Source organism: Anneissia japonica, unplaced genomic scaffold, assembly GCF_011630105.1.
Source record: "Anneissia japonica isolate Jap-2015-1 unplaced genomic scaffold, ASM1163010v1 scaffold410_len604442_cov124, whole genome shotgun sequence".
In the NCBI taxonomy this organism is placed as follows: domain Eukaryota; kingdom Metazoa; phylum Echinodermata; class Crinoidea; order Comatulida; family Comatulidae; genus Anneissia; species Anneissia japonica.
This window is the reverse complement of record NW_022741567.1, coordinates 294,194-319,343: the sequence shown is the minus strand read 5'-3', so window position 1 is coordinate 319,343 and position 25,150 is coordinate 294,194. Positions and strand designations below refer to the sequence as shown.

Here is a 25,150-nt window from a genome sequence, read left to right as displayed (position 1 = left end):
TATATATATATATATTATTTACAGCAATACAGCAACTTAGATTTTATCTCCCATAACAATGTATGTTTATTTGTATGTTTATAATATATATAATAATCTATGATAATATATAATAACAGTGCGATGTGAAAAAATATCCACGATGCCCGGCACTCGAACACTGTGGGAACTTCTGCTGTTGTGAACACTTGAACCAGACGCCGAAGAGGTGTTCTAGCTAGAATCTGTCGAAGGAAATGAAAAAAAAAATTGCAATACCGTTACAGGGCAGCTTTAGAGGGGCATACAGTCCGTCTATGTTTTTATTTTAAAAAAAAATTGTAAAGGTTTTTTTAAGAAAATGACCATGCTATAAAAATCAATCAAATACAAACTCATATCAATAAAGGTGCTGATGTTTAAGCGGATTTGCTATTTGCACCCCACCAGGGGCTTTTCTCTACAACTTTTTATAAAACATTTCGGACATTTACGCCCCCTCTTTCTTACCGTGCTGTGCTGGATCTGCCCCCATTATTTTTTTTCCAGATGGGGCCAATTACACATAACTACAGCAGTTTCACTATGTTTGGAGCTGAGTTGAAAAAAAAAGTAAAGAGTGTGGCAACTCGAACATGACATTCAAGATTTTATTTAAGAAGGTTTTTTTCAAAGTATCTTAATTTGACAATAAGAATACCAGGAGAGTATACACCCACCTCAGCCCCACCAGAGTCACGGCTGAGGCATAAAAAATCAGGATGTAGGCCTAGGCATAGTAACTCGAAATTTCTGGGAATAGCATCCTCAGAATATTTATTTTAGTGTCTTTAAAATGTCGTTCAATTTAGATTAATTGTACGTTTTTGTGCTTGTGAGGAAATGTGCGGAATGTGTAGGGTGAACAGCCCCCATCATGGTTGGGGTGTGAGTGCCGAGTACCAGGAAGGTGTTCAGCCTCTCCAGCCCATCCGGCCCAACAGAATTGAATGAAAATGTGTTTCTCATTTCCGCACGCCCCAGGCCGGGATGGTATAATGTACTGGTACGATTCCGGAATTATCTTGTTCAGATTTTGAGTATTTAGAATGGTTTATTGTCCATGTACAAAACATATTGACAAAAAATCTAGTACTCTACCTGGATACAATATGATATTCATGAAATAAATTAAAACATCCCAGAAATACATTGAGAGCAGTAATTGGCATATACTATCCCTCTCCAGACACATATTCCTGTTACAGTAAATCTGAGTTTAGGTTTCTGAGTCAGGATAATGGTCATTCATGAAAGACATGTACTTATATATTATCTATGTTGTAATAAGTCTATTAATATAGAAAAAATAGATAGTTGTTGTTCATTTTTACATAATCAATATATTACTACTTTGATTTTTAAAGCGGGGTGAAAAACTGCACAGGGGGCCTGATTTGCCCCTGTCCCTCTCAATGAGCCAGTTTGTGTCATAGCTTTTTTATTACCACCCTCAATTGGGATATAATTTTTGCCAATAAATTGTGAGTTTTAAATGTTACTGGTGGTATATATGTGTATAATAATCATTAAAAATGCTCTGTGGGTATTGCTGTCGAAATGTTGAAAAAAACCCAAAAAACCCGAATTATATTGACTATTTTGTTTCATTTTAATGGTGTGTATCTATTAGCTTAGAAAATGGTTTCAAATTCCCCCTCCAACCACCCTAATAAAAAAATCTAGCTACGGGACGTTGGGTTATAAAGGCCATTGGGTTGATCCTTACACCAAAGAACATAAATATTTATTATCTTTGCTTACACTCTCAGTAAGTATCAAGTAAATATAGTTTGCACCCTTGGCGTTTCATCTAAATTCGAATTGGTGGCGTTTTCGTCGAGTCGGGAGTCGCGCGCTTGGTTTGTTTTTCTGCCTGAGTCCGAAAAAAAAAAATCGCAGGCTAGGTGATGTATTGCTACATTAAATCTGATCTACCATTCTCGGGCATATCCGAGTACTAGGCCTGGGTGGAGTAGGGAAGGAGCTAGGGCCGAACTGCCTAGGCCTAGACCCACCACTACTAATTTGGTCTAGGCCTAGGCTAGCTGGGCTGGTGTCTACTTTCCCTAGCCTAGCTAGGTTAGGCTAGCCCTAGGCCTAGTTATCTCCCTACCAATAAACCAAGCTTAACCGGCCTAGGCCGAGACACGAAGTCTAGCCTAGCCTAGTAGTATTATATAGGCCCAAGGCTAGGCTGCCTATAGGTGGCATAGTTCCATTAAAATCAAGAAAATTAGGAAAATTAAGTGGATTGGAAGATTGAATGATTGGTAGGGGGCTAGGCGGCTGGGGCCTGATAAAGGTAAAGCCTTTCTTAATAATGTTGAACGTAGAAATCTGAAGTCTTCTGCTGGGAAGCTAGTCGCCCTTCATGCACAAGAAAATAATTTGCCTATCAAAATATTACGTTATTTTGATCGGCAATCTCTAATAATTGTGGTCTAAAAGCATAATTTGGACTACCCTACTGTACCAGGGCTTTTTTATTCGAGACTCGGACCGATGCTCCAGTCGGCTGCTTGGCCTGGACCCCCTTGCCGGACAAGTTGAACCCTTTGTCGGTGAATTTCTGGAGCCATCTCTGATCCTGATGCTTTATGGGGTTTGCCACTCTCAGTGGCGAGGCAGGTGGTGGGGGTCACAGCAGCCTGTTTTACCTTCAGCATGTACCAGTATAATCCTGGGTGGATAGAGACAAACATAGTCTCTGTTCTAAGGACACAAGCGACTCAATGTTTGGAGTCCGAGCTACAACTGTGTGCTAACTGCTTCTCTACCTGCTTCATGAATGATTGAATAAATAGCAATATTATTATTAATTTTTTTGAACATTTTTTTCTGACATTTAATTCAACCTTTCAGGCCTACTGTCTACTGGAAATTAAAGAAGACGGTTCAAAATGTCAAACTGGCAAAACTTTTTTCCTCGCAATGATGACGAAGATGAAGATGATCAGACTGAATTCGACCAGACTTTTGCAACTAAGGATGGTGTCATTTTTCTGATTGACACCAATCAAACTATGTTTCAAAAATCTGATGACGATGGGAGTCATTTTGATCTATGTGTCAAGGTTAGGATAATTGTAATTACTCTCACTAAAGCCGGCTACTCACTGAGTGCGACGGCGACGCGACGGCAACGCAACGAAGAACGCATGTGAAGACGTGGACCCGTTGAGATTGCCACTGACAATAAGCAGACGGCGTTGCGTCATCTATCGCTTGCCGGAACCATATGTGGATTCGTTGTGCGACGACCGTACGACCGTCGTATGACGTAGTGAGTGTCCGGCTTAAAGATTAGACTTATTATATTTATATTTGCATCATATTTGTTTTAAATATTTTATACTGTTCTGTAGCTTTACACTGTAGCTTTACATAGTGTAAATTTCATAATGTTCTGTTAATTTAATATATGATACGATACGATACAATACTCCTTTATTGTCATTTTAACAACATGGTAAAAATAAAATTAGTGTTGATTGATAAGTAAGTAATTGAAATTCAAAAATATTAAAAGAATGAATAAATAGAAAAATTTTAAAAATACATTCCATGAGAGAATCTTGGGTGGTTGAGGATAATTTAAACAAATTTAAATAAACGTCATGAAAATGATACATTTCAACATAAAAGAAAAAATATATAAATCCTAGTTTGTGCTGTGAGATGTACATTTCATGTTAGTTCATGTATAGGACCTCTATGGAAATATTGGTCTTATCAGGTAGTTTTCACTGCCTTCATGTTAACGGATAACGTCATAATAAATTCATCTTGAGTTTCGGAGTACGTAAATTTCAGGAATTTACGTGCTCGACGTACGTTAGTTACGGTTTGCGCATGTGTATTTCGATTTTTTTTAACACTGTTGTACCTATTTAGATTTTGAAGTAAGCTTTCATAATATGCTAATACTACTGCTTAAAAATAATATAGTTTGCTCAATTCTGATTAAACAGTGCGCTCGCAGTGTTATGGGAAACAAGATAATAAGCAGTGATAAGGACTTGGTAGGAGTTGTCTTCTTTGGCACCGACAAAAACAAGAACAAGAATGATTTCCGGCACATTTACGTTTTGCAGGTGTGTATTCTTTTTGTAATAAAATATATAAAAAATGTACCTCTATGTCAACTGTATAATCATGTTCTTATTTTAAATCTATCGTATTTTCTCACGTATAAGACTAGGCTTAAAATAGCAAATTACAATTGAAAAGCAGGGGTGTCGTCTCATGTGCAACGCATACAATTTTTTTTAATTTTTTATTTTTAACTTATGTTCGTCGTATGTGCGGATCATCTGTAACATACAAATTTAGAACTGCAATTAAGCTACAATCTGTTAGTATGAATTGAACGCAATTAATGCGGGGAAATACAATTTTGATGAACATTTAAAAGGACATAAAATGGTATTACTTGAAAGATTGGCCCTACATTTGGCGCCGTTTTTACCTAGGTAGATGCAGCATCAAGACCATAAAATGCAGAAAAAAGTAGGAATTCCGACGATGAAATGGGTGGCAGGGGGTCATCTAATATGCCTGACATACAAAAATCATCAAAAAAATTTATCAAACTCAGGGGTTGTATTATATGCCATAGAAATCCTCTGATTACAAGCCTGGCTTTAACCATACCTTTTAATTGCAATTGTTAATGATTTGTCTAACGTTTCATCTACCATCAATCCATTCTAGGACCTTGAACAGCCAAGTGCAGGAAAGATTTTGGAACTGGAATCACACTTAGAAAGCAAGTACATTGTTTTCAGTATTCACTTATTTATATTGAAGAAACTGGTTGAGTAATTTTTTTGTAGTGTAATAATCAGCCTGTGTAAATCTCTTCTAGGTAAAACATTTTGTGCTTTTTGAAATTTGCACATCATAAATGTTCTACTAAGTCTGCTGCTGCTGCTATTTGAATATTTTATCACTAAAGTGTGTTCACCGTGTTTACCTTTTACTTAGTTTTGCATATTATTTTGTTGTTAATGTTAATTATGATTTATAAAGTACTGTATAATATATCAATTTCAGTTGAAATATTTTTACTAAATTACTAGTAATTTTTTTTTCACAAATAATAAATGGTAATTTCTCTAGACTGTTAAGACACCTAAACATGGGGCGGATTGCTATAAAACGATCTTAACTGGTAGTCTTAACTCCTCGAATAAAGCCGGCTTTATCACTTAGACGGTCTTATTAAAGTCATTCCTCTAAGACCATTGCTATAAAACAGTCTTCCCTAAGACCGCTTTGAGTATTGAAACGCAAACCAGCACTCTCTGGTAACGTAAGATTGAGGGCGACATCATGCGTGCTCGACGCACGCAAATGTATCAAAATGAACGTAAATAAACGCCGTAGACCTATTTTTACAGACGCTGAGAATTGTGCAGAGTATTCGTCGTTCGATTCTCCGACTTTGATGACTAGACCTAGGTCTTGCCATTGCACTGTTAGATTAATCAGCAGAACGCCATGATGAAAATGATTTAAGACCATTTTAAGCCTCCTCCGAGTAGGCTTTAAAATTTAAGTCGGCTAACTGGTTAGACTGCGGTATAGCAATGGTCTATGGTCAGTAGTGACGTCACGATTATAGCCGGCTAACCGTTAAGACCATCTAAAGACCGCTTATAGCAATCCGCCCATGGAGTGTGTTGACGAAAAATACAGGACTATAAAGCACATTAATATAATATTGGTATTTACTTTCAGATAATAATAATGATTTTAAGGCAAAATATGGCCACAGCTCATCGTTCTCTCTCAGCGATGCTCTGTGGTGTTGTTCAAATATGTTTTCACAATGGTAAGAATGTAATGTCTAACAGACAATACTTTTGTAAGTTGCTAGCAATTATAATTTATTTGTTGCTCATGAGGTATCATTAATTGTTGTGTAGAAATAGGAGTCCTACATTAATATTGCCTTACTGTAAATAAATATGGTGTATGTTTTAGACCTTCACCATGTTTCTTTTATTAACTTCACCAAGGAGGTTTATGTATTCAATGCTGTCTGTCTGATGGCTGTCTGTCTGTCTGATGTCTGTCTGTCTGTTTGTCTGTCTGTTAGCAAGATTACAAACAAACTATGAATGGATTGTCATAAAATTTAGTGGAATAGTACATAATAGTCAAAGAAACACACCTTCAAATTTTTGGAATGAAATGACAAGTTCAAGGTCATTTAAATTCATTTTTTTACCCTCGAGCATAAAAAGAAAATAATGGAATTTGCCTCTCGTATTCAGGTAGCATTGCAGATAACAATGTGCCTGAATACGGTGGGTGATTTCATTATTTTCTGGAGGGTAGGCTGCAGCAATCAAGAAAATAATTTGCCTGAATACAACGGATGATTCAATTATTTCATTGAAGGTAATTGAGAAATTTGTATTATGTTATTTTTAGTTTTATTGTTATTATACTTATTAATTAATAATTAGTTGTTATTAATATTATTAAAGTTATCATTTTCATCATTACAATTTGTATCAAATATTAATGATGTTCTTGCTAATTTTTATTGTTTTTATTGTTATAAGTGATATTGTTAATGATAATAATGATTTTGAGGCAAAATTGTTGTTATTAGTGTTGTTATTAGGTAAATCATAATAAGTCATAATGATCGTAACCAAATTAATTTGTTGATTCTATATTTAATTTACAGTTCACAAAAACTGGGGCACAAGCGTATATTATTGTTCACTAATAATGACAGTCCACATGCAGATAATATAGCACTTCAAAGACAAGCGAAGGCAAAAGCAAGTGACTTGAATTCCAATGGCATTGATATTGAGTTGTTACACTTGCGTCTGCCTGGCCACAACTTTGATGTTTCCAGATTTTACCAGGTAATACCACCCACAACGTAAATGGTGTACTCTGAATTAATAAACTTGATTGACACAATTTAATTATATTATATATGATTGATTTGTATACATTCACATTCTGTTCAACAAAATGTAAAAGTACTATATCCCCTGCAAACTTAATCACTTTACTAAGTGACAATCCTTTACAAGACAAACATACATTGAAGGAATATGCTTTACATATAAAACTAAACCTCATTATTAGTCTTAGGGAGTGGAGTTGTTTTTGGTCGTGAAAAAAACAAATCTTTTTGCTGTGACAGGAATTGAACCCAGGACCCTGTGATTAGAATGCAAGCATTTTAACTGCCAAGCTATTGAACTCCATTCCATAACGTACTCTAGGTGTACTGAAATAATTTTATTTTTTTCTTTATGCACATAGGATATTATATTTGCTCCAGATGATGAGGAATTGAGTGTCATGCCAGATGCCTCGGATAAATTTGATGAGCTGTTGACACGTGTTCGGACCAAAGATCATAAGAAACGCTCTCAAGGAAAATTGAACTTCTCTCTCGGCAGTGATTTTGATCTAGCTGTAAATGTGTAAGATAACATCTTGTGACTTGTAGCTATTAAGAACACAAATTTACAAACATTGACGTATCTAGTGGGTAAGCTGGAGGTGCACATCCCCAAAAACACTCCTGTCCACAACGGCCCCTGTCCCACCCCCATTGAAAATGTGAAAGCAAACAAAAACTGCACTAAAGTAGTTAGAAATCACTTAAAATTACCTTATTTGTGCCCTTGTCTAACCATAGACCCACCACTTCACGTTCCCATCCCCCAATTTCAAACTCGTAAATAAGCTGTCAACAATTAACAAAACAAAGTTTGCACTGTTTGTACTCAAATTCAAACTGAGAGATAATACTGTATTTATATAGTATATTAACTTAATATAACTTTAATTTGACCATCCACTAATGCACTCATTGAAGTACACTGTATGAGCATACGCTTGCGTGTAAGTAAAGGTCCTTTGTATCTGGACATAGTAACAGCATTTATTTTCGGTAGAAAATGTGACAAAGACGAGCTAAACCAGTCACTCCACGCAAATCGTGTTTTGTAGATGATGGCCAGAACATGTTGGGATATCAAAATTGTTATTGCACTTAACTAACCCTTATAAATCATTTCATGTTGTTTAACTTTTCCCCGTTTTTGATTGTAAAACAACAAAAAGTACTGTTCTTCAAACAGCTGAATGTTTAAACTCCTTTAACTTCATAAAACAAAATGTAGGATTTAAGTGATTCTTTTACCAAAAAAACTTTTTTTTTTTGTGAGGAGCGACAGATTTGGCTTGTCTTTGCCACAAATATAGAACTTCTTTACATTGTTTGTACATATAGTCAGGCCATGTTCTTTTGTCTGTTATACAACTTCAAGTGAAAATCAGGCTTATGGAAAGTGTAGCAAAGAAAATATCGGCTGTCGCAGGAGTTGAACCAGTGACATTCAGAGGACTGTACCGAAGATCTGCCTATTGAACCAACAAAAAGTTGCAATGTGTTTGTCCTCAATGAATTACCTCCTTTTACTTTTATTATACAACTTTCTAATTTTAGATGTTTCTTCTCTTTCAGATACACTTTAACAAGCAAGACAAGTAAGCCATATTCTGTAAATCTTTACAAGAGGACAAATGAAGAAGTACGGAAAAAAAGCACCTATTTCTGTGAGGTGTGTAGACGGTTTTTACACTCAAAATAATTTTTCTCTTGAACTGGTATTAGCTTGCATGTAGACCTATTAATCATGAAACCTACATACATGTAAAACTTGCAATGTGTGAGGCCTTAAATTGTGTAATTGTTGACGGACTGTTAATTATTAAATGTTTATAGAGTACCACAGCTGTGTCGTCATGACACCAGGTGGCGCTCTCTGTTGTCAACAGACATTGGTTACCGTTCATTACGCCTGAATTACTTCATAGGCTTTCTGGAATAGGCATTTTAGAATCTAATATTTTACCGTCAAAATGCACTAAAAACACAAAAACTTGTATTTTATTAGTTATCGAACACACATTTAATCATCAATTAAAATTTACAAAGAAAAAGTGAGATGCAACATCTTAATAATTGCGTTAGAAATTGGGATCAATGGTTTGTCAGTGGAGAAAATGGCGTCCGGTTGAACGCTTTTTGCAACAATAGCAACGGAGTAGTATCACATGGTATCGTGACGTAACACTGTAGTACTCTATTGGTTTTTTAACTGAAAGCCTAAAACTGGATGCTTGTAATCTTAGACATAGGATTCAAAAAGTCGTTCAGCTCTGAAGAACAGGTACTCTGATGAGCACAGAAATGTGGAACTGGGATGTTTCCCGTTTATGGACTGTTTCTTAATGCATGAAAAATAAGTCAACTACAATGCCAAGAAATGAAGCCATTCATAGACTCATTCAATTATGAATTGTCTGTGGAATTCTCTTCCTCAAGACTTGAATATGTCCCAATCTGTTGACATTTTCAAGAAGGCGAAATTAGATTTTGCTGTTTGAGTGCCTTTGAACATTTTTGATGGATTGTGGCACTATATAAGTTCCATGATTGATCATCAGGGGCCCGCAACGTACAGCTATAATATCGGCGCTGGTTCAAAGGCACACTCACCTATGGTTATACTATAAACTGTATGCCCAGTGTACATAATTTGGCTTGTGCACTTTAAAGAATGCAGTACATCTTTTGAGGTGAGTAGAGGGTTACTCCGGTGTACTGGTCCATTCAGCCCCTGCTGTGGACAGACGAGAGTAGCTGGCAGGGGCGGATCCAGAAATGTCCAAAAGGGGGGGCCGCAAGTTGGGCCGATTGAGACAACGGTGTCGTAGGGGGTCCGGGGCATCCCCCCGCGATTTTTTTGTGTTCTAGACGCCCGAACATAACATTTGAGGCATTCTGGGCTATCATTTTTTTCTTTTTCTCTCTTTTTTTTCATTTTTTTTCCCTTTTTTACCTCCCAAAAGGGGGGGGGGGCCGGGCCCCGGGCCGGCCCCCCCCCCCTAAATCTGCCCCTGGCTGGGAGCTTAGACATAAAGAGACCCTCAGGAAAGAATAAAGTTACTGTATGAGCTAGTCCACACCTCGAGTGCTTCAAGACTCCTGTATAAAGCGCTATATAAATCGAAACACATTATATTACATTACTGCTAGTTAATACATAAAAAGGCTCAAGCTGTGCAGCATACAGTTGGAAGACTGTAAATTAGGGTTGCAAACATTAATTTGATTAACTTTTTATTTAATTCCAAAGGAAACTGGTGAACAACTTATGCCAAGTGATATTAAAAAGTTCCAAACTTTTGGAGGAAGGAAAATTGCCTTTGAAAAAGATGAATTAAAGGAGATGAAGAAATTTGGTGACCCTGGTAAGATAATTAAATATGTATTCTGAATTATGTAATATTATGTGTCCTTTATATTTTGTGTTTGTTTTTTTAGTGATTAAGATATAAATTTAAAGTGTAATCTGCTGTCTGAGCCCACCTTAAAAAAAAAAAAAAAGCGGTTAATGAGATACATATTTTTAAATATTTAAAAACGGAGGAAAAGGTGCCTAACCACCCTTTTTTTTTTTACCTTTTCCCATTTAAATAATGCGTGTAAAGTTTAAGATGCCCGCGTGAGTTGCTTTTTTATACTGTATACGTAGAAGAGTGACGCCAGCATGGCTAGGCCTAGCCTAGCATTGTATGCTTGGCTTCTATACCCACGATTACAGTTTCTGCCATCCTGGAAATCAAGTAAATCAAGTAAGTAAATCAAGTAGCTAGGGCCTGGGCTAGATCGTGTATGTTCTTGATCATCGCGATGAATACTTCGGGTGACAGACGATTGGGCCCAAATGGTTTGGTCGATCGGGCCCCAGCCATTTTTGAATATATTGCAGTCTTAGTAGGCCACTGCCAGCTCCCGCACCCCCGATATCGTTCCAAACTGCTGTAAAATGAAAACACTGTATACCTAGCCCTATGAAATTATTTCAAGTTTTGTGTTATTTCTACAAAATTTGTAAGTACCTTGTTGGTGTGCTAAAAATATTACTGTAATTTACCTGTCAAATAACATTACCAATGTGGTCTATAAAATCACTTTTTTTTTGGCCATAAAAACTCTTTTCCCCTGAATTATTCAAGTTAAACCACCCAACAAATTTGACCCAACCTTATATTTTCTGATAAAGTCAGGTATCATGCATGAACATTGGTTTTGATCAAGCTTTTTGTGTATTAGAAAAATTAGTTGTATAAACATACAAAAAAGAATGTTTTCCTCTGGAAACTGGCTTTAAGTCCTGTACTGACTATCAAATTTTATTTGACAAAAACATGTGTCATGCCTAAATATGGCCATGATGACATCACATCATGACCATATATGAGGCATGTTCTGGCGAAATGGTTAAGTTGTCGCACAGTCAAGTATTGAGTGTATAAGCTATAAAATATCATGGGAGCTCAAAAAATTTCCTATAAATCCAAATTTGTTTTTCACTATAGATCAACAGTTTAATGTCTTATTAATCATGTCCCAAAGTATTACAGTAGTTTTGGAAGTGGTCAACAAATTGTTTATTTAACGTTATTTTGATAGTTCATTCTATTAAACAATGTATGCACAAATTACTTTGAAAGGCAATTACTCAAAATCATGTTTATCTTGACTCTAAGAGTGCTGTACTTTCACTTTTCAATAACTTAGGCTTAAAATGTCCAATGTGAATGAATGACCACTCATTTTAAAGATCACATACTCAGGTATCTGAAAATACCAATAACTTGAATATCAATTTTTGCTACAACTTAGCCATTTTGCCACAACATGCCTCATATATGCACGTGACTATATATTGGCATTCAAAAATTAAATTTTTATGTTAGGCTCCATCCAGGTATAAACCCACCTCCAAACTTCAGATAAAGTGAAATGGAAATCATACATTATGTATGCCTCAGGTAACAGACTATAACCAGGGCCTATAACGGTAAAATAACAAAGTACGAAATAGGTTTTTCATTCAATTTACTATCAATATAAAAGTGTAGTTGTAAAGCTTGGTTGTTAGGATGCTTGCCTTCTAACCCCAGTGTCCTGGGTTTAATTTCTGTAACAGTGGGTCTTTTTCTCACAACTAAAAACTTCTCCACTTCCTAAGCTTCGTAAAGAGACTTGGTTTATAAAGCATCATCTTGTAATTGGCAAGTTAGTTTGCTGTTGGAGCGAGTTAAAATAAAATTTTAAATCCTAATTAGTAGTACTGTAATAATATACAAAAAAACTTGCTTTTCAAAGAAGATGATAATGATAGTGGTTAAACATTAAAATTTCATCTTATAAATCTAAAATCTAATAATCTTTCAAATTATAAAAAAGCTGCATAATTGTGTATGTATACCAATAAAATTTATATAACATTCATATTGTCTTTGTATCACCTAAAATTTTTTTATAAAAAAATTTAATGGTTTTTCTAGTCAAACGTCTTTAAATCATCGATTTTTTATATGTAACTTGTTGAATGTTCATTACTTCTTAAGAAGTGAGAAATTTAAAATTGTATTTTACATTTATTTAATTTAATTTCTGAGTTGTAGTATATATTAATTAGTGTTTTCTTATTATTATTAATATTATTTCTTGCAGGTTTGGTGTTGCTTGGTTTCAAGCCTAAATCATATGTTAAGAATCATTTCCATTTTAAGAGCTCCCAGTTCTTGTTTCCTGATGAAAGCAGAATCAAAGGCAGTACAACAGCCTTTTCGGCTCTGTTACAAAAGTGCATTGACCGGGATGTTGTACCAATATGTCAGTACATTTCACGACAAAATACACCACCTCGATGTGTTGCACTTGTAGGACAGGTATGTTCATACAAGGTATATGTAAGACTAAGGTTTAAGTAATTTACATAAAGATGGTGTTTATATGTTAAGCTAATTAAAGATTAACAAATTGCTTAATAGTTTTCAGGAGTCTGTACCAACATGTAGTCAAATATCCCAACTCTGTGTGTGTTCTTGAAATTATATAATATGGATTGAAACAGGAAATTATAACGAGCCATGTGGACTCTACAGCACTTTTATATCTTCAAAACATTTTTGACCAGTCCTGGTCTTTCTCAGCTTATAGAACATAATGACATGTAATTTTGATATAGCACCTATAATAATTGCTTATTATGTTATGATATTTGTGAGGTGTCGTGACAAGTGACAAATGGATAGAAAAGCCCAAAAAAATAATCAGTTTATCTTTAGACACAATTTTTTCTAGTACATTTTCATAATCTCCGGTTGTACTCAACCTAGAAACCTGATTCAAAGAACGAAATAAGACTTAAATAATCATCTATCTAAGTATATCAATAACTCATTTTTCATTTTTGTACAGCAATACCTATTTTATCACGACAGGTCACATTTTTGTTCTATATTCTGTTTATTGTCTTTGTTGTAAATCTTCTATTTTAGAAAGAGGAATTGGATGACCAAAATATGCAAGTACAGCCCTCTGGATTTCATCTCATTTTCCTCCCTTACTCTGATGATATGAGAAAACTCAATCTTCAAAAAATGCCAAAAGGTAGTATATAACAGTCTGTGAGCCACAAAAAAATAGCATTAATAACTATATGTGAGGTCTCACCACGAAATGAGACGCATCGTTGGTGAAATCATATTGAGATATTCACCAAAACAGGACAAAATTTACAAAATTTTGATTTTAATGTTTTTGAATAACTTGATACTTATATTTTAAGATTGTATAATTTGTAAGTGAATTTTCTTGCCAAAACAGTGTTCTCTGCACATATTCTGAAATTCTAGTCATATTATTTGTGCAGGGTTAATTTATCTTTGAGGCCGATTTTCTCAAAACGTATTTCTTATACATCTAAACTTTAAATGCTCACATCTCTGGATTTACTTATAGTAGGGAAGCCATTCAAAGACCAAATGAAAGCTTATAAGTGTGATCCACCCAAATATAATATCAACTCAATTATTGAATTTCTAACCATGAGACTCATTTGTGGCGGGAGCTCACATATTCCTTGCATTATAGAAATATTTAAGCTAGTATTAACAAACATTGTTTTAAGTAGTAGTGCCAGTGAGGGTTCCGGAATTGGGAGCAGGTCATCTGTCTGGACAAATCAAATCCTGCCGCCACCACTAATACTTTTTCACGTTTTTGTGTTTCACTGTTATTTTTTAGTCATGCTGGTTACTATTAAATAATTAATAAAAACACTTTGGTCTGTCTTTTATTTGTATAATAAATAAAGGAATTGTGATTCCATCTTAGACAACATTAATTATTCAAGAAAGATGAAATACTGTACAGTACTATATATTTACTATTTTGGTGTAATTAACCACACATATCAAACAAAATCATTAACGCAAGTTTCAAATATTAATTTAAATCAGATTTATGAAATCTGTGATCATGTAGTAACACCATTACTGTTATTTTCTTCTCAGCAACTCCAGAACAAGTAGACAAAGCAAAGGAAATAATTAAAAAACTTCAATTCAAGTATAATCCCAGCTCGTTTGAAAACCCAGCTTTACAGACATTCTGGCGCAATCTGGAGGTCCTTGCATTAGATAAGGATATGCCAGAAGAGTTCACTGATTTTACAGGTAATTTAATTATTAAGATCTGTCCAGATTATCAGATATTCTATGACAAAAACATGTATGCCCATATATAGTCATGATGTGATGTCATCATGACCAAATTAAGGCACATTTTAGGCACATGTTTTTGTCAAACAAAATTTGATGGTCTGGAAAGAATATCTGTATCAATGTAAACATATGCTTGTTAACATTTTTTATGATTATGTTTGAATGCATTACTTAATGAAGTTTTAAAATATAAATGATGATTTATGTTGTCTGTTTTAAAGCCCCAGATGTAGACAGAATCAATTCAAGAGCCGGGAAATTGATCAACGAATTTAAAGAGATGGTTTACCCTGATGGATACACACCAGGACAAAAAGCAGCTCCCAAACGAAAGGTATTTTTATGGTTTATGAATTTCTTTTAGGATAAATATATTTAAAAAAGAAAATCTACCACGTTCTGAGCATTCTGCATTAGACTTGGACATTATCCAAGGCCTTTCGATCTCCCAAGCTAGCCACACATTTTGCAGCTGAAATATCTGTATTGTCTGAGCACTTTATGATGCAACACTGTATGCTAATTACTGGGGTCTTCATCGGAAGAAGTTTGAACATTATTTCTCAGCCAAAATGCTAAAAAGTGAAAGTGGTTGGTGCAGTCATTGATGTTTAGGCTATTGCTCTCTGGGTGGGTACAAGCAAAAGAATGAGCTGTTCCAAGTATTTGCAATAAAATTGATGGAAGATCCGCCCTTCCGCGAGCGGGGTAAAATTTGCCCATTGGACTAAGTTGAGAAACTACAGGAAACAAACAAAACTGAGTGGCGCCTTTATCATTAATATATAGCGCCGCTGCGCTGATGGGGTAAATTTGTTCTCCGTGTACCCACAATGCATTTCGAACGGATGTTCCACTATATTAGGAAGCTGCTCTATCTTCTGCTATTTGTTATCTTTGGTACAAGCTCTATACAAATTGCCAATTATTATTATTAATTAAAAAAGTCATGGTCAAAAAAAGTTGTTGATTTTACCTGTTCTTTCCCTTTTTAGCCTGTTGGTGATGCTGGTGCCAATAAAAGATGCAAAACAGATGAGACAACTGAAATAGATGTTGGGCAGATGGCAAAAGAAGGCAAGGTAGGTGTAGCTAAGCATGTATCAATTTCATTTTGGATGGAAAAGATAATTGCTATTTTCCTTTTGTTGATTAGAGGTAACCCATGCACTCACTGAGTCATTCCCAATGAGTGCTAGACGACGCGACACAGCCTGCTGTTAATAGTAGCAGGCTAAACGGATCGTCATTAAAATGTACCATTGCGTGCTCGTCGTGGTGTTGCGTTGTCCATAGAATTGTGTAGCGAGTGTCCAACTTAATTCCAGGGGCAGATTGCTGCACATTGTCAGTAGATAATCTGTATGTTCAGCTGCCTGTAAAACTTACTGTAGATACTCGTCTATACATTGCTATACGGCAGCCTAGTAAGGAGACGGCTATAAAGAACCTCTCTAGCGTATCAAACTTAAAAAACTGACCAATCAGAACAAGGCCATGAACTTGTGCTTGTCCCTCAAACAAATGTGTTTAAGAATGTTTATACCTTAAGATCATAGAAACAATATCAAAGTGTTGAGGTTTAGCAAAAAAGTCATTTAGTCGAAAACTTTTTTGACCTGCAAATATAAATTAAAAACCCAATTTTTATGGCCTGATGCCAATGATCTGTAAAAGCAATATCAAAATTGAGCATTAAATTGTACAAACGTAGTACATATGAAGGTTTGTACAAGCATGCTGGAAACGATAGATTTTGACTGTAAAATATCCATGTTTGCTTACCCTCAGTGTTGAATCAAAAATTGGGTTTTGGTTATCCATGTGACTTTTCTTCTTATACAAAATCAAAAAAAAATATAGAGAACAAAATTCTATTTCTGGACTTGAAACCGATTTCCAAATACACAACCTACGTAATATAATACTTATCTCTCAAAAAAGCTCTGCCTAGAAAAATTATTTTCTATTATAAATATTCAGTGTGCATGACACAAAATTTAATGCACACAAATTGTTGCTATAGTTAATCACATAAGACTGGCTAATTACATTTTAAGAATATTTTATAGCAATCTGCTTCAGTTGTTGAATTTACAATGATAGTGTTATTCTGTATCACATTTTATTTGGAGATGCAGCTTAGCCCAGTCTGTTAAACCGGTGGTTGTCACTGTGTGTGCGCTAAACCGTGGAGATCTCTAGGTCACCGGTTCATTCCCATTGCTGCTCTCCTTGTGTTTCAGCTGAAGGGCTAAATGCCAAGTTCCTATAGCGCACCACCTTTAGGGTGAGACATTAAAGCCATTCGTCCTGTGTGCATTATGGCCTGTGTGCACATTAAAGAACGCAGTACACTTTTTGGGAAAAGAGTAGGGGATTGTCTCCTGATGTACTGCCAAATCACTACCAGGAGGACTCTACTGGAAATAAGTCTTCTTCAGATTTTCGTGGGTTATCCTTGACGTTTACACTGAATAAATCCATCCATTCATCCATCCATTTTATCTAATGCCCTGTCCATGCTATTAAATTTTATTTGCCAAAATCATGTGGCATGCCTTAATATAGTGTTGGTGATATCACATCATGACCATATATGGGCACATCATGACTATATATTTGGCAAAGACAAGCCAAACCAGTCACTCGTCGCAAATCCTGTTTCAGAGATAATGGCCAAAACATACTGGAATGTCAACATTTTTTTAATCTATTTTATTACAATAAACTACCCTTTATGTATATAGCATGCTATGCTGTTATTTTCCCAATTTTCAATATAAAAACAAAGATTTTTAACGATTTGGTATTGTTTTTTGCCTGAAAATGCCTGACATCATGAACTTTAAAAGCTGATTTCTCAAATATTTTTCTTTAAACAGTCGTATGATTAAACTCCTGTAACTTCATAACGCAATGTCAGATTTAAATGATTCTTTTACCATTTTATAGCTCTTATTTTACTGTTCCACCTTGTACTAATAACTAAAATTTTTGCGCCCGGTGACTGGTTTGGCTTGTGTTTGCCACATATTGGCATACAGAGCTTAAAACATATTAAACATCATTGTTCAAATTTCCAATAACGAGTGTTGTTCAATAATTCAAAAAGTATTTGTACAATAAAATAAGTATTTCTTTTTTTTTAGCTGGCGAAGTTGACTGTCGCTGACCTCAGGTCATTCTGCCAAGCCAAAAAATTGCAGACATCTGGAAAGAAAAGTGAACTTGTTGAGAGAGTAAAAAAATTTTGTGGCGAATAAGTTATCTAGATTGCTAAGTATTACCGCCAACTCGCCAAAGAATGTAAAGTTGCTAACAACTGTTTCTAATACTATTTTTAACTGATGCATTAATCTTTAAGGAAAGTTCTGTAAAAATCCACCTACTCATTTATTGTTGATAGTAATTTTATGAAAATTCCAACGAAAAAGTTGCCAATTAAATGGAGAAGTACTAAATTTAATGGCTATGTTATTTGGCATTCATATCAGGTAAAACTCTTATTTTATTTGCTTGATGTTAAGTTTCAAAGAACTCATTAATAAATATGAGTTGTTTATGGAAAAAATACCAAAATGAAGAGATGGTCCAACTCACACTTTATAGGAAAATGAGCATTTAAGTTGAGTAATGTGATTTTAGACCCAATTTGCAATGATCAGTTTCTCCACTAATGAGAAAGTCTCACCAATAAGGTTAGAATTAACCATAATTTTTTTCTTTAACTCTGAAATGCCTCTTTTGGAATGTGTCTACCAAAGTAGAAAATGGTCCATTTGTAGTGGATAATTTAAGTTTTTGTTTTTTATTTCTATACATCATCATATTAGTATGTGTGAAAATTTATGTTCCTGCTATCGTGGTGCATGTGTTCCACAATAATGTTTTATTGAAGAGGAAACAAGACGTTTCATCAAAAGATTATCTGGACACTGTAAAATTATTATTATATTTTACTGAATAGACCTACTACTAGCTATAATATTTCTGCATTTTAATGCTTACTCATTATAACGTTAGATGAGATTTTGTATATATATTAGTGAACCATTTTTAGATATAATATAAAGTGCTTTAAAATTTCCAGCAATTGTGGAAGTGCTTTTACTGTATGGCGTTAAAGCATATACTTTGTGTTTCTTCATGGCAAATAACTAAATAGAACACACAGTATATTTGATACAAGTATAGATTTATTATGATTTTTGACAATGAGGAAAGGAAATGTTTTCACTAAAGATTTTGAATAAACATTCTATTAAACTGTTTCTAGGCAAATTTGGTTGGTGTTTTTTTCTTAATTCAAATAGTTCTTTAAACGATATCTTCAGTGTCATTTTGATTTTGTTGTCTGTCAGAGTAAACTGAGATACTCCCACGTGTTAACGGACCAAGATTTCGAGATTGGTTTACCAGTTGTGGTGCTATCTTGTTGTTTCGAAAACGACTGGTATTTAGGGTACTCTCAACAACATCATCATCATCTTCCTTCATAGCAGATGTTTTTGATCTTTCTCGAAGACTGTGCTGCATACAATATTCATTAGCTCCATTCTTTATAGATAAACGTGATGAGTGTACATCTGCAAAAGATGATACAGCCTCCAGCTCAGTTGCAACAATATCATTATTTAGAACCACTAGTAGTTTTGCCTCCGGTTCTTGAGTGCGATCAAATTGTAATCGGTGAACATTCCGGTGAATGACGCATGGAGCAAACAGTTCATCACGTGTGTGGGCATTAATAGCAGATCCCTGGATTAAGATGACATCATCCATATTGTCTTCAATGTCTAGAATATAGTTGCACTCTCTCAGGTCAATCAAACGGGACTTTTCAAGATGAAGCTTTACCTTTTCTTGAGTCCATCCCTAAATATAAGACAACATGAGTTTGCTGTTATGTAGGGTAAGACGAACAAAGTACAGTATAATATAAGTTGGGGGGCAGATCCAGAGATGTCAGAAAGAAGGCCGATCGAGAGACAACACTCTACCCTAAGGGGTCTGGAAAATTTTTGATTTTTAGATGTCTGAAAATAACTGATTCGATTTGTGTAATTATTAATTTCTTATTTCTTTTTTTTTGCCCTTTTTTTTTTTACTTTCCAAAATAAAAAAAAAAAAAAAAAAAAAAAAAACCCTCCCGTGCAAGTACAGTCTAAGATCAATCAGGACTGCTAGATCGATGCAAATACTTAAATAAGTTAAATTTACCTGATATGCAGTTTGTTCTAATAGAAGTTGTGTTGCAATCCGGATACCACATACGCGCCATAAACGGCCTTCAAGAGAAGGCTCCAATGTAAAGGTTTCAATAGCGGTGTGCATGTCATCTAAGTTGATATAATACACCTTTTCGGGTAGAAAAAAAAATATATATATATATATATATTGAAACCCATAATATTTTACTCACTAAAGTACAATGGTAGCTCTACACACTTGGTAATTTTATGGAGAATCCAAAGTGTTTTGGCAGTCGGCCATCTCTTAACCCGCCATAGATTTGATTACAATGCATTATAAATATTATGTAGAACTACATCTTGTGAACGGAAAACAGTTTCATGTTTTTTTTTAATGATTTTATTGTCAATTACTTTCTGTGTAACAATACAGATTTATTTCGCTTAGCCTTACCAGAACAGACGTTTCACAGGTAACTGTTGCGTTTCTCGGCTTACCAGTCAAAAGCCCCATTTCACCAATTACATTACCAGCCGTTAGGTAATCCTCAAATACCTCGTGCGACCCTCTATGAGTGGATGACAGTGTCTGCTGATTTTCGTTGTCCAGGTCTTCAGATGAACCTAACAACTAAAGTTATATGAAAAGTACTGTTTGTATATAGCTGCACATTCGTTTGGTGAAAAAAAAAAAGAATATTGCACTACCTTAAGCTATGGTATTATAAGCGAGAACATCTATTTATCAGCACATTATTAATTGGATTTGTTATAATGCATAATACAGAGGTCTTAACGAATCTTAGACTCAACCGTTTTACAGGAGCATTTTCGGCGACTTGAGACTGTTCCGAAATGTTTGTTCGTAAAAACCACCTGAAAAACTTAGTTTAGGGCATGTTTCTTGTTTAGATATCAGAACCAAACCTGGCAAGTTGGCAGTGTCTGCGATTTCTGTCGTACAGCTTGGTAGAGGTAATTAGACCTAAACTAAACATAGTCTGCTGGTGAAGAAAAGTCAACAAGTGATAAACCCACCTTGACCATTCCAGACACAATTAGATAAATTCCGTTCGGTTTCTCGCCTTGTTTGATAATCACTTCATGAAAGTCGTAGTGTAGTAGTTCAGCTCTTGCCTATGGAATATCGTCATAAGAATGCTTAAAATGTACGTTATAAACTTGACAAATTAGGGGATAAAAATTTTCTAGTACAGTAATGCATTATGTTAATGTCATGGTGACGTTGGTTAAAATGACGATGATGACGGGTACGATATCGACGTGATGATTGTAATGATGGATGATAATGAGCATTCATTATATTATATTCATTATACGTCATAAGCTTTATATTATATTGCGTTTTAAACATTATACAGGCACATGACTATATATTGGGCATAAAACAGTTTTTTTTTTTTTGTTTTTTTTTTGTCAAAGAAAAGCTGATAATCTGGACAGAGCTTTATATATGTTAACAAAATTTACCTTAATGAACTCAATAAGTTTAGTATCTCCTTCTAACCAGGCAACATTTCGAAGCAAGAACTCAGGGGGTGGAGGTGGAATTGAAGCTGGAGCATTCAACAAACGCTTCATTCTGATTTCTACATGCTGTATGTTTTAAAGGCAAATGTTAAACAAGTATTAGAAGTAGAAATAGCAGCGGCGGCAGCAGAAGCAGCGACGGCGGCAGCAGCAACGGCGGCGACAGCAGCAGCAGAAGCAGCGACGGCGGCAGCGGCGGCGACCATGCTGTATGTATTAAAGGCAAATGTTAAACAAGTATTAGAAGTAGAAATAGCAGCGGCGGCAGCAGAAGCAGCGACGGCGGCAGCAGCAGCGGCGGCGACAGCAGAAGTAGCGACGGCGGCAGCAGCAGCGGCGGCGACCAGCAGCAGCACAGCGACGACAGCAGCAGCAGCAATGAAGCAAAAGTAGGTGCTAGTTGACTTAAGTTTAATATTGTTTATGTCTACTTTAAAATGTGCATACGTACAGTACCTATTTTTACATGATTACATTACATAAGATTTGTTAATCGTGCGGATACGCATCCTTATGGCTAAAACACGACATGGCGTCGGCAACGCAGGGTGGCGCACGTTCAATAACTGGTATTACTTTCGTTAAAATGTGACCGTCACAAAATATTTGATTTTCTTACCATTTGTAACTTATGTGCATCAGTTTCATCTAAAAGGCCGGCACCTTGTAACTCACAAATCGTGTCACGTGAATGATTTAACACAGTGCGAATCGCTTGACGAGTTTTAACTGAAATTGCAATGCCTGGATGTTCTCGTTGCAAAAGACCTGGTTAAAAAAAAATATTATGATGTCGATCTTTTTCTGTTAATATCTTTGTGTAACAAATTCCTGTGATGTGCCCGGGATTTCACGCTTGTTCGTGTTGTCCCACAACAGGGACGCGGCTCCCCACCACCCCCTTTGTACATAGTGTTAAAATTTAAAGCTTATTCTTGAGCCCATACAAATTCTTCCCTGGAATCACTCAAAATGAATACTTCTAAAACATGTAAATATGCATTAGTACACGTTATACATAGGCCTAATAGAACACATAGGCCTAGGCGTGATTTAAAAAATCTTAAATCCATAAATCTCAGGCCAGGTCTTTTATGATAGAAATGCGATACTGTGGTTCAATTTCGTTTTATTCTTTTCCAAGTTTCTTTACATTTTTGTTTAATAATACTACTACTACTAATAGTAATAATAATAATAAGAACAATGATGATGATGATGATGATGACGATAGTAATAATTGATAATAATATTAATAGCAATAAAAAGTGAAGAAAATTGTGCTAAATGCGAAAAAAAGTTGTGATTTGTTGATCATAATATAGTATACTGCCCCACCATGACAAAAGGAAGTTACTGACAATTGTTCAACGAGTTTTTTAGCCACTATTAAAGAACTAATAATTTGGAACATACAGTATTGATACATTTGAGTATACTCAAATCCCACTAATTAACAAGTAATTAGCAACACAAAAAGGAAGTAAGAGACTAAAAAATACAGTAAAAACCACCAGAAAAGGAAGCAGGGGACAAAATCAACATGCCTCATATTCCTTAATTACTCAAAGCAATGCAAACATCAGTTGCTTCTTTTTGCCATGGTGGGGCAGTATAGTTAAAGCTTAGTAAGCTATAGTTAGGCCTAAGTTGTCCTGGATATTAAGTAGATCCCTGATAAAAGATTATGAGAAATTTGTTGGCGTTTCATTTTCACTATAATGGTGATGTGATGATGATGAATTTTACTATATAAAAGTGTCATTTCCGGCCATCTCGAGAGGTACTATTTCCTCAAAATCTCTCACCTTATCCCCAGCCATGGTGGGGCTGAGGTGGTTGTGAAATCACGTTTTTGAAGTAGGCCTATGTAAAGTGATACCCAAAGACATTGTTTTTAAGCTTTGTTTCCTGTGGTATATCACACACACATTAATAAGATCTCTATGGTTGTCAAAAATCCCTGATAAAAGATCATGAGAATATTTTTGGCGCTTCATTTTGACTAATGGTGATGTGATGATGATGAATTTCACTAAAAGTGTCATTTCTGGCCATCTAGAGGTACTATTTCCTCAAATTTTCTCACCTAGCTCAGCTCCAACCATGGTGGGGCTGAGGTGGTTGTCGACTCACAAAATGCCCTCCCCCTCCACCTTTCAAAACAAATCTGTGCCCTTCCCTGGGTATGGCATTAAACTCCATCGAGTCGGCTCCTAATGTGTGTCTTAGTGACTGCTGTTTGCTTTTAGGATGTGATCTGGTTTTTATGTCCATTTTTCGTGATTATGATTATTCTGGATAAATAATGTTTTTAACAGAGCCCCCCCCCCCCCACTTCATTTTTTAAGGGAAAAAAAAAGAAAAATATATTCAAATTGAAGTGGGAGAGTGTACAAACGCACGGTCTGTGTAATTTTACGTTGTCGTTTTGGAAAACCTTAGCAACAATATTTAAGGGGAGGAGCTTTGCCATATCACGGACATTCGGTGTCACAGAAAATTTGACAGTTTGTAATTATTTACTGATGGTCACTTAATTATTAAAGCCGGGCACTCATTGCTCTCCACGGTCTTCGGTCGACGCGAATTTACAGAGAACGCAACGCTATTACGCGCGCGTGACGGATTGATTTTAATGACGATCCATTCGGACTGCTGCATCCACCGACAATTAGCAGACGCGTCGCGCTGTCTAGCGCCTGTCTCTTATACACATCTAGATGTGTATAAGAGACAGTGATTACATTACATAAGATTTGTTAATCGTGCGGATACGCATCCTTATGGCTAAAACACGACATGGCGTCGGCAACGCAGGGTGGCGCACGTTCAATAACTGGTATTACTTTCGTTAAAATGTGACCTTCACAAAATATTTGATTTTCTTACCATTTGTAACTTATGTGCATCAGTTTCATCTAAAAGGCCGGCACCTTGTAACTCACAAATCGTGTCACGTGAATGATTTAACACAGTGCGAATCGCTTGACGAGTTTTAACTGAAATTGCAATGCCTGGATGTTCTCGTTGCAAAAGACCTGGTTAAAAAAAAATATTATGATGTCGATCTTTTTCTGTTAATATCTTTGTGTAACAAATTCCTGTGATGTGCCCGGGATTTCACGCTTGTTCGTGTTGTCCCACAACAGGGACGCGGCTCCCCACCACCCCCTTTGTACATAGTGTTAAAATTTAAAGCTTATTCTTGAGCCCATACAAATTCTTCCATGGGATCACTCAAAATGAATACTTCTAAAACATGTAAATATGCATTAGTACACGTTATACATAGGACTAATAGAACACATAAGCCTAAGCGTGATTTAAAAAAATCTTAAATCCATAAACCTCAGGCCAGGTCTTTTAAGATAGAAATGCGATACTGTGGTTCAATTTCATTTTTATCCTTTTGCAAGTTTTCTTTAAATGTTTGTTTAATACTACTACTAATAGTAACAATAATAATAATAATAATAATAACAATGATGATAATGACGATAATAATAATTGATAATAATATTAATAGCAATAAAAAGTGAAGAAAATTGTGCTAAATTCGAAAAAAAAAGTTGTGATTTGTTGATCATACTATAATACCGTATATATAGTTAAAGCTTAGTAAGCTATAATTAGGCCTACGTTGTCCTGGATATTAAGTAGATTCCTGATAAAAAAGATTATGAGAAATTTGTTGGCGTTTCATTTTGACTATAATGGTAATGTGATGATGATGAATTTTACTA

General features: G+C 35.4%; 3 protein-coding genes across 4 annotated transcripts in view; 1 reads left to right on the top strand and 2 right to left on the bottom strand.

Moving 5' to 3' along the window:
* The window catches only part of LOC117118787 (rhombotin-2-like), a 13,388-nt gene extending 10,665 nt beyond the window's left edge, over positions 1-2,723 (bottom strand). The window contains exon 1 of the mRNA XM_033263487.1: positions 2,560-2,723. Within this exon, the coding sequence (XP_033119378.1) occupies positions 2,560-2,723 (164 nt within the window). The remainder of the gene's footprint in view (positions 1-2,559) is intronic.
* Positions 1,826-18,942, top strand: LOC117118793 (X-ray repair cross-complementing protein 5-like). 2 transcript variants are annotated; one of them, XM_033263493.1, is made up of 15 exons: positions 1,826-1,925; positions 2,884-3,095; positions 3,993-4,115; positions 4,735-4,789; positions 5,764-5,857; positions 6,725-6,911; positions 7,321-7,484; positions 8,534-8,630; positions 10,212-10,326; positions 12,602-12,819; positions 13,432-13,543; positions 14,449-14,610; positions 14,880-14,992; positions 15,654-15,740; positions 17,811-18,942. In XM_033263493.1, the coding sequence occupies exons 2-15, from the start codon at positions 2,922-2,924 to the stop codon at positions 17,922-17,924; spliced, it is 1,815 nt and encodes a 604-aa protein (XP_033119384.1). In that variant the 5' UTR covers positions 1,826-1,925; positions 2,884-2,921; the 3' UTR covers positions 17,925-18,942. The 2 variants fall into 2 exon arrangements, with proteins under 2 accessions (XP_033119384.1, XP_033119385.1); XM_033263494.1 differs by lacking the exon at positions 1,826-1,925 and adding an exon at positions 1,969-2,323.
* Positions 18,943-25,150, bottom strand: part of LOC117118786 (sodium/hydrogen exchanger 10-like) — a 36,157-nt gene continuing 29,949 nt past the window's right edge. Inside the window, exons 15-20 of the mRNA XM_033263486.1 lie at positions 24,297-24,445; positions 21,345-21,470; positions 20,892-20,990; positions 20,308-20,484; positions 19,882-20,019; positions 18,943-19,536 (exon numbers count right to left, since the gene is read on the bottom strand). Of these exons, the coding sequence (XP_033119377.1) occupies positions 18,979-19,536; positions 19,882-20,019; positions 20,308-20,484; positions 20,892-20,990; positions 21,345-21,470; positions 24,297-24,445 (1,247 nt within the window). The 3' untranslated portion in view covers positions 18,943-18,978. The remainder of the gene's footprint in view (positions 19,537-19,881; positions 20,020-20,307; positions 20,485-20,891; positions 20,991-21,344; positions 21,471-24,296; positions 24,446-25,150) is intronic.